Raw genomic sequence first — 10,621 nt, 5'->3', positions numbered from 1 at the left:
TCTACAATTATATCCCTGATGTCCTTACACAGCTCTCTGGACTTGGCCATTGTGGAGAGGTTGGAGTCTGTTTGATTGAGTGTGTGGACAGGTGTCTTTTATACAGGTAACGAGTTCAAACAGGTGCAGTTAATACAGGTAATGAGTGGAGAACAGGAGGGCTTCTTAAAGAAAAACTAACAGGTCTGTGAGGGCCGGAATTCTTACTGGCTGGTAGGTGATCAAATACTTATGTTATGCAATAAAATGCCAATTAATTATAAAGAAAATCATACAATGGGATTTTCTTTTTTAGATTCCGTCTCTCACAGTTGAAGTGTACCTATGATAGAAATTACAGACCTCTACATGCTTTGTAAGTAGGAAAACCTGTGAAATCAGCAGTGTATGAAATACTTGTTCTCCCCACTGTATAAAGGGGCTTATAGTAAGTTAAAAAAGTTAAGCTATAGTCGTAAAAAATTTTGTAAACCTTAGCAAATTGTTTACTGTACCCCATTTTCTTTCAATTAAATAATTAGCTTGGCACTCTTAAAAATTAGAATTAAATATTTTCAAGCGTTCTTTTTAACAAAGCATGTTTTTAATCTTCTACACAGACAACGATTAAGCCTAATCCGGGACAAAGAAATCAAGCTAAATAGATTTTCTACAAAATCATCCCAAAGTGTCAATAGTTCAGAAACAGTGTTATAACCATAGGTTAACTTCAATAAACAGTAATAAAAAACAGGTTCAACAACGAACTGTTTAACATACAATGGTAAGTACTTTAGTCTACTGAAATGTCTGCTGCTAGTGGTTGTCCTTCTTTATCTCCTAAACAGTCTCCAAATCCAGTACTGAGGCCATGAATGAGGTGATTATCCTGCGGTGAATGAAGTGCTTATCATGCTCGAAACGCTGGACATCAAGTGTCTTCAAGTGCAAGGCATTGTACTTGCTCATGAATTTAATGTGCTCGCTGGGTGCACTCGCAGTGTGCACTCTCTTCCCCATATGCAAGCAGAAGTAATGAAATCAATCAATCAGACTTTATTTATGTAGCACATTTCTTACAGATTGCATTTCAAGGTGCTTATCATGTAAGTCAGAATAAAAATAGTTCATAAATAATGCTTTAATAAAATGTATGAATTACAGCAAACATATCTATGAAATAAAATGTAAACATAAAATATAGAAAATACTAAGGGGCTAAATGACTACATAATATTAATATTAAAACAAGTGGATGAAAATCTTTTAGACAGCCAGGCTAAAAAAGTGTCTTTGTTTTGTTTTGAATGTCGGTAGTATCTGCATCCCTCAGATAAGTATTCAGGTACAAGGCCATGTAGTGATAAAAATCAATAGGGCAATTTTGCAATTAGTTCTAAGATTCACAGACAGCCAGTGTAAAGTAAAAGAGATGTTATGTGTTCTCTCTTTTTGGTATTGGTAAGAACACATGCAGCTGCATTTTTCAACATGTGCATGAATGGCAAGGTACAGACTCCAAAGTGAACATAAGGGAAGGCATTGTAAATATAGTTTTGTTCTCACACTAGGTTTCATCTCCGGTATTACATATTATCCAGCAAATGCCAGTCTGGGACCTACTAGATCTAGGAACCATATACACCCATGATCATTAGTCTTGAACATAAAGGCTATGGGCACAGGTCCCTAATCCTCCAACCGACATGGAGTACTTTTAGCACATCAGTCCTTATGACTTTCATTCACATTGGAATAATTTCCAGTTAATCATATGAATTTCCAGTATCTTGCTAAATATGTTGGCATCATATTGGGAATACCTCATCTTATCTTCCATGAAAACATGGGCTCAGTGTTCGGGTCCCTGTATTCCTTGGTAGGGATAACAACAGTATTTTGCTTTAATAGCTACAGCACAAATTAAACTGAACTTCAGATTTGCATCAAAATGACAAGGCACGTTGAAATTTGTGAAATCGCATTAGTCCCACACAAAGAATAACAACAAAAATCCCCAAAATGCCCTGACGACTTGTGCCAATCTTATGACCACTCACAATGTATTCAGTTAACAAATGTGCCATATTCTTTGTTGTTGTCTTTCAAGAACTGTAAGTGCATTTCAAGCCATTTTGCCAGTTAAATGTGAACAGTTTAATCCTTCAAAAGGTATTGTTAAAACTTGTAATAGAAAAATGCTGGCGATTGTGTCAACAGACAGTTGAAAAGGGATCCTCGTGTTTAGTAGATGCTACTCGGTTGAAGCTCCTCTAGCATGTGCATCTTTGTGGATATAAACTACTAAACAGACTCCCATGCTGGGTGAAACACTAAAATCCTGATGTCTAAACCAAATTGTTCACGGCTCAGAAAACAAGACTCTGGCCCTGGGTACTTATATAATTAAATCAACTTACATTGACTATGGCGATGTCTCTTACTTTAACATTACTCCCGAACCTAACCCTGAAATCATTAGCTCTAAACTTTACAGTATTCCCTAATGTTAAACATTCTCCCTAACCTAGCCTGGTGCCACACACACACAAACACACAAACACCGTTCATGGATCAGAAACCTAGTGGTCACTGCGTCTCGGGGGGGATCTGTGCATTCTTTGTGACTTACTGCTTTGTGCTGATAGTGCTGATCACACCAGGCCAAAGGGGCGGCCATATTCAGTTCAATGCGCGTTATCACCATTACGCAGCACAAAGCACAGAGGACACACACAAACACAGAGGCACACAGTTTCCACTGTATTTGAACCATGATCAACAGCAGTGAAAATACACATCAGAGGAATGATGTTCAGGCTGATCAGTTATACGGCAATGGTCATTCTCTCCACGTCAAATTTAATTCCATCATCAGTAATGACATTTAGAGGATTCTAGTTTCAAAATATCTATTGCTGCATCTTACAGACAGTCTAGTTCTGCTTCTGCCATCTCCCATCTAATCATTTAGCATATACTGTTATCTGGAATCTACATACATTATTTTTGTACTTGGCTTCACAATCGCCAAGCTCTTCTATCTACAAGACCCTCTCCCTCCTAGAAGAGGTATCAACTTTTTGCTATATTCATTAAGTCATGTATTGATAATTTAGTTTACAATAACAACAACTAGGTAATACTACTTCTGTCTGACATTTGGATACAAACCTTACATTTTGGTGCAGGAGATTTTACATTTGTTACAAATCACTAGCTTCAAATCTGTTTCAAATCCTCAAATTTTCACGGTTCCCAGTTCGGAATTATTTGCTTTATTGTAAAAAAAAATGTAAGCCTTGTAGTTTGACTCGGACATAGTAGATTGGTGGGATTCTCGCATGAAGAGAGAAATGTTTTTGTTATTAGTATCAGAAAGTAGGCAACCCATTCAATCACCAAAAGTAACCCATGGAGTGACCAATTACAAAGATATCTGCCTGTGTCTGTATCGTGGCAACCGTCCAAAGCTTAATATTATTGCTGGTTAGCTTTTTGTCTGCACGCCCTATTGCTACACTCTTCTCTCACTGACACCTGAATGTTAATCAGAATGAATGAGCATGTCCTTGGCTGTGATATTCTCTGCATGCACACACACACACACACACACACACACACACACCCACACACACGCTCACACAAGCAATCTGTGGGATGGATTAGCCTTCTTATTACTATCCCCATTAGCCTCACCAGAAGCAACGGCTACTCTCCCTGAGGTCCAAACATAAATCAAACAACACAATATAAAATATATAATATAAACAATAACAATACTATATAATAAGATACTAAGATGCTATGAAATACAATACATCATACTACATCATACTTCAAAGTCCGCATCTTTCTAGTTGTTGTTTTATATGGGTTTTATATCTGTTTTTATTGCTATCCTGAGGTGGTAGGGAGTTTCTATGTATCGCTCTATTACTGTAGGCCTCCCACCCTCCATTCTGGCACCATACTTCAACTGGCACATCTTGCATGGTGTTGGTGAATGCTCGAGCTAAGTGATAAGTGTCATAACCTTCACGTAATTGATAGTCACCCACTGTAAAACTGACGGATGCTCTTTGTTTAGGGTTCCAGTTGTGACAAGATTTACAGTTTTTGCTGACATGCATAATGCTGTATTAGAAACATTTTATTCCAGGTCAATGGAAGGTCATTGTAGAAACAAAAAACAATAAAGACCCAAGCCAGCAAGTCAACCGTGCTCTTGTTAACGATGCTTCCATTAATGAAAACTATGTTCTTTTACTTATTACTCTCAATCCAATATATGGCCGAGGGCTTAAAGCAATCAGCAGTAAATTGTTTTTAGGAGCGGCTTGATAATAATATTTAAAGCTACAATAAAATCTGAAGGACGGTTTCGTGTTTGGACAAAAAAATTAAAATCAAGCACAGTGAATAATGGAGGAAAGTTAGCATTTTTGCCCAGGATTGTTATCTAAAGCCTTTTGCTTAAAGTTTATTTGTTGTTGTATAGTTTCTCTTGGTTTCATAGTGGTTTCTTTTACTTGTTGATTTCTCGTTTAACAGATTTTACTATGTTTGGCAATCCTTTTTGTTCTCAGACTAGTTTCCTATTGGTTTTTAATCCTTTTTGTTCTCAGAATACAAAAACAAATGTTTTCTGTAATTAATCCACAATAATATAAAATGTAAAACAGCAATTTTTAATAGGTGCATATTTCATATATAATTGTTAGGATCAATTTCACAAAGTGTTCGTCACATAAACACTATTTAGGTCCCGATTTCTTTTAAGTTTATTACTATTTATAGTGAGCACTACCAACAATGTGCTAGTACTGCTCAAGAGCACATTTCTGCAAGAGTGGTTGAACAGTTTTTTCATGATTTATTTTGCTGAATGAGGATTTTTCTCTATTCAGGGTATTTGAATGTCTTCAGAGCCAAATGCATTTGAGATCTATTCTGTCTCCCTCTCTCTCTTGTTCTCTGACTTCCCCTCCTTTACTCTCTAATATGTAAGATGGCATCTAAGATGTAAGTCAGTCTTTAAATTGTGCTCTGTTTCATGTCATCACACTTTTGTCTTGCCTTTTAAGTTAAGCAGGGCTGTCCTGGTAAGTCCCTGGATTAGAAACCAGATGCTGCTTGCAGTGGTGTTGCAGGGCTAGTAGGGGCACTCTTTCCTTAGGTCTGAATCCCACCGCCCCAGGGCAGTGAACGGGACATTTGCCTGCATAGGTTTCTGTCTTTCGTATGGGATGTTAAACGTGTGTCATGACCCCTTGTGATCACTTAATATCCCATGGCCATTATAGTAGTTATGTTAACCTTGGAGTCCTGGCTACATTCCTAACCCGGCACCATTTTCATTGTGGCCTCCCTTCCCATTCATTCATAACTTGCATATATTCCCCCTTCTTTCACCCCCTCAAAGCTGATATTCAGAATGTGTTCTGACAGGTTGGTGCTACAGTACACCACAGTTGGAAGAAAAACTCAAGACCTTGCGTAAGTATTCCAAACCCTGACAAATTGTTCCATGTTATTGAATAACAAATGTTACATTAAAACATAAAAATGTATTATAATGATGTGTCATTCGAAATGAAATATGGTACTTCCATAAGGTTTCAAACCCTGTGCTGGGGAAGCTCCAAGTTTACAAAAATGAAAAAGATTGCCCAATCGAAGACATAATTACATATAGGACAATAGTTTTTTAAATATATACACTACTGTTAAAAATTTTTGGGTTACCTAGAAATCTTGTTTTTGAAAGTAAATAAATTTTTTTATAAAACTTGCCTTCTTTAGACTAGTTGACTGTTACTCAAACTAGACACTAATATATTTGTCCTCTTGCTCAGTTGTGCACCGGGGCCTCCCACTCCCCTTTCTGTTCTAGTGGAGACAGTTTGCGCTTTTCTGTGAAGCGAGTAAGACACATTGTTGTATGAGATCTTCAGTTTGTGGCAATTTCTCATGGAAAAGTCTTCATTTCTCAGAACAAGAATAGACTAATGAGTTTCAGAAAAAAGTTATTTGTTTCTGGCCATTTTGAGCCTGTAATCAAATCCAGAAATGCAGATACTGAACTAGTCTAAAGAAGGCCTGTTTTATTGCTTCTTCAACAGTTTTCAGCAGTGCTAATCATGAATCGTAAAGGTGCAGTGGTCTCTTAATTTTTTCCAGAGCTGTATATATCAAATTAAAGTATTACATGCAATAGTAGTGAGATTTTAACATGTTTTTTTATTAAGTATATATTGAAAAATAGCTGTCTGTGTTGGGATTTTGTTGGTGTACCCTACTTACAGAATGTTGTGTGGTTATACCTATAATAAAAAAATATGATCATAGTTGTGTGCTGACTCCACCACTGCTAGACTACTGATTGGGCAGTTCATCCTCCAGAATATTACATAATTTTTCCACATAATTATTTAGTTACTCTTTTGCCTCATGTAGGGGAAGTCACCAGGAAACAGAATATAAACTTTTACAAGTAAGATTTTCACAAGGTAATTAATTTAAAGTTTGAACAAAATTCCCTGGATCTGGCCCAGAAGCCCATTCATTTTGGCCCATGTGTGGTTTGAGTAAATAAATAATTGACATTTAAATGAATAAACCAAATAAAACTGTAGAAATTAACCTAAATTCAGTCTCTTCATCTAAACATCTCCGCCTAACTAAACATGGGCTAGACAGTCATGAAGCACTGAAAAAGTGACAGATTGAGCAACATTATATTGCAAATGCTGAAGGCTAGGAAATACAATCAGAATTTACTATGAACCTCCTGTGTAAGTTTGAAACACCTGGTTTAGAACACAATTCATAGTTCTCACCTCCTTACATGGGAAAGAGAAGGAAGCCACTGAATGTACTTTGATTGAAGTCATTATCATAGATTGCCATGCCCGATGGGAGGCTCATGTGTATCCAATCCCTTTCCTCTAGTTCTAGAGTGACAGCATTTGAAATGTATGTAAAACCTTCCTTTTCTTTCCGCTCTACATTATACATGACTTTTTGATTGTTCTTGGACATGTATACTCCCATGTTGACTTCACCACGGAGGCCGCACAAGGTAAATCTGATGTAGTAGATGCCTTTTACTGGTGCTGTGAAGAAACCTGCACCAGAGGAAAGAAATACCAAGTCAGACAGTTATAGACACAGCCAAGTAATATTCTCCCTATTTCAGCATGTGGCCAGTTAATTTTAGGGTGGTCATTTGCTTACCTGTAGTTGGGTCGTAGCTGTTGCCAATGTTAGTGTAGACATTGCTGTACTTTAGAGTAGTATCAGTGGTGAAGGGTCCTATATATCCTGAATCAGTCAAAGCCGTGTAGAACGCCACCTTTGGTGTCACTACGAACACACAAGAGACAGCGCTTCAGATTTGTACTGCAACAATGTAAGGATGAAGAGGCAACCGCCATCTCACAAACCAAACAGTTCTCTGCAGTTAGCACACTAGGATTCATTTAAGTCCTAGTCTCACAGAAAACAATGATGGCAATAAAGTGATGGCGATAGACGGTGTTAAGTACATTTTACCTGGATTCATACTCTTCAGCTCCTCCATTTGGCTTTCACTCGCACTCACTCTAACAGTCAGGGCTGACAGTTCTGCTGCTTGGGCTGGAATAATAATTGGAGAATACTGAGATTGTATACACAGAAACAAATTTGTATGTATGTCACGTGCATTGTCTACCTGTATTCTCTGTCTTCAGCTCCTCCAACCTGCTCTCAGTAACATTCAATCTGCTCTCCAGCGCTGACACTTCTGCTGCTTGGGCTTGGATGAAAAAAGATGTACCCTTGAGCAAGGAATTTAACTCAAATTGCTACTGTAAGTTGCTCTGGATACGAGCATCTACATCTACTGAAATGTACAGGTATATGTAAAAATTATGTTGTTAAGGAAATACAGAGCTGTTGATCATCTATTAATTAACTGAAATGTACAGGTACATGTAAAAATTATGATGTTAAGGAAATACAGAGCTGTTGATCATCTACTAATTAGCCATGCTGTAGATACCCATAAAACATATTTTGTAGTAACTGCTGTTTTTGTTTACCTGCATTCTCTGTCTTCAACTTCTCCACCTGGCTTTCACAAGCACTCAGTCTGGTCCCCAGTGCTGACACCTCTGCTGCTTGGACTGAGAAAAAGAAAAATGTTCACATTTAACTAATCTGTATATCCATTTTTTTTTTTATATTACATGCATTTAAAAAAAACTAAAAAAACAAATCCCTAACTATACCTGCATTCTTACTCTCCAGCTCCTGAATCTTGCTCTTGTTGATTTGTAGTTCATTCTCACTGGCCGTCAATCTGGCCCCCATGGCTGACAGTTGGAACAAAGCATACAGAGCTGTTTATCTCGTTAATTGAACAACAATAAAAATATTGATTTCATTACCTGCATTTTCCATCTTCAGCTCCTCAACCTGGCTCTCTCCGGCACTCTGTCCTCCCCCCATGGCTGACACTTCTGCTGCTTGAGCTGGAAGATCAACATCAGACATAGCCCATAGTAATTGTTATCCTTTACTACAGATACTATTATTAATAATAATAATATACACATTTCTCAAGCACTTTTCACTACACAAATAATATGCATTGGGAATTGTTTCCCATTTCACCTTGACACCTCTTGCTGGCCAATAAATAATAGCATTTCCTGGCAACATAATTCTTACCAAGTTTAAAATAGATATAATGACATTTCACTTAAGGCAGTTTAGACCAATTTGCTCCCCAGGATGTTACTTCAAAGTTGGCCATATCATAAAGGGTCAGATCGGTTTGGGCTTAAAAAGTTATTTTGACTAGCTAGCAAGCTTTAGCAGTGTTTTATAGTGCTGACATTTTGTATTAAAAAACCCATCCCAATATGTTTAATGTATCATAATTGCAACAAACACTGGTGCACTGTTAATATTTAGCTATTAATATTTTTTTCTTCTTTTTTCATTGCCCTTAATGCCATTCAAGTCAGTCAACTGAACATTCTACATCCTCTAAACTCACTTTTAGTTTTCATACTACATAGAGTAGATATTGCTCTTTGATTATTTGCTAAATCTATCAAGCAAAATATAGCTTGTAGCGGTCTTGTAGTGCACATGCATGTTGTATGTGACTAGTGAAACACTGACATTGATACAATTTTGCGATGCATTGTCTGAAAATGCATTTAGTCCGAGTGGTCAAGGATTGGTCAAGTGGTCTGGGATTTTATAATTTCATATAAGAGCCTTTCCATTCAGCTTCCCTCTCTTGGCCAACTATTCTTTACTACCTTGACCCTTTTCAAAAGGAAAAGGAACAAAAACAAGATCTGATCCTTATGTGGTTATAACAGTAAGCCACTGGCAGTTTCTTATTATAACATAAGTAGATTCTTCTAGAAAATGAAAAAACATTTTATATTGATATATTTAGTGCTCACTGCACAATTGTATAGAACCTCTCCCTTTCGTGAATGTAACATCCTACACAAAAACATTTTATTATATTCTGAATTACAATTCTACAAGGTGTAATGAACTGTTATATGTCTTACGTCTTGAAGTGCATAACAACATAATACCATACCTTGAGGTTTTAAACGCACGCTTTGAAATGTCCAAGCTGGCTTGTACATCCGGCCTTCCGTCATCAAACCTTAATAGAAATAGCTGTTAGAACGCAGTGTTGTACAGCAGGGGTGTTAAACTCTGGAACTCCAAGCCAGTTCCACTCCATATATTCATTGCAACCCCCTAATCAGGGACTTACTTACACATGGGAAACCTGAGTTCAGTGAATGATGTGGTAGATCAAAGCAGCAGGTTCCAGACCTCGTAAGATAATAGTTGAATACCCTGTTATATTGTGGGGTACTACTTTGATTGGAATCTTGATAGAAGAAATACGGTATACACCATACAATAAAACTACAGAACTACAGATACTGTCAACATTAGAACATTATAATTTCATTTTTCATACTAAAACAATTGCTCAGAGAAAAATATTTTGTTTAACAAGTATTGTTGCCTTTCATGGCTTTTTCAGAGACATGCAAATTATATTATTCTGGGGTATGACATCCATCACCATTTAGAGATGCAAATTACAAATGGAAAGAAAAGTTATTTTTTAACAAACAAAATACTGGTATACATACCACAGTGTTAATTGTAGATGAGTGGTAAGTCCCAACTATATGTTGTCACCACCCACAGTTAGGAAGATGGTTTGAGAGCAAATGAAAAGACCAAGGGCCACATAAATGAACTCTACCCAGGACATTTTTGCACAAAATTTTTTTGCATCTGCATGACATGTCTACAACTGAATCTTTCATCAGACAATTACTTTTCAAACACAATTATTTTCTAAAAATAATCATTCAATAATTGATTCATACATTTCAGTAAATGCTGAACTAACTGTGTAGTCTTATTTGCTCATGTTCATGAAGAGTGACGATCATATTGGGTGTTACTGTGCAATGTACACCTACCACTCAAGATGGATAGCTTTCTCCTTTCATGAACCCCTTTGGTTGTATCTCCCACACCTTAAAAAGCACTTGTTGTTCTACAGTATACACTGCATAGTGCCAGTGAACAACCA

At 37.0% G+C, this 10,621-nt stretch overlaps 1 protein-coding gene across 1 annotated transcript; it reads right to left on the bottom strand.

Annotated features, from left to right (window-relative positions):
• Positions 1–6,257: 6,257 nt before the first annotated feature.
• On the bottom strand, positions 6,258–10,190 carry LOC105030882. The gene is made up of 10 exons (XM_020048155.2): positions 10,170–10,190; positions 9,783–9,793; positions 9,596–9,664; positions 8,415–8,498; positions 8,256–8,339; positions 8,067–8,150; positions 7,697–7,780; positions 7,537–7,620; positions 7,219–7,347; positions 6,258–7,109 (listed from the first exon to the last, which is right to left on the bottom strand). The coding sequence occupies exons 2-10, from the start codon at positions 9,784–9,786 to the stop codon at positions 6,826–6,828; spliced, it is 906 nt and encodes a 301-aa protein (XP_019903714.2). The 5' UTR covers positions 9,787–9,793; positions 10,170–10,190; the 3' UTR covers positions 6,258–6,825.
• Positions 10,191–10,621: the final 431 nt, after the last annotated feature.

The sequence above is a fragment of the Esox lucius genome, chromosome 7 (assembly GCF_011004845.1).
Source record: "Esox lucius isolate fEsoLuc1 chromosome 7, fEsoLuc1.pri, whole genome shotgun sequence".
NCBI classification, from domain to species: Eukaryota; Metazoa; Chordata; class Actinopteri; order Esociformes; family Esocidae; genus Esox; species Esox lucius.
The sequence above is the reverse complement of the archived record's forward strand: the minus strand, read 5'-3'. Positions and strand labels throughout refer to the sequence as shown.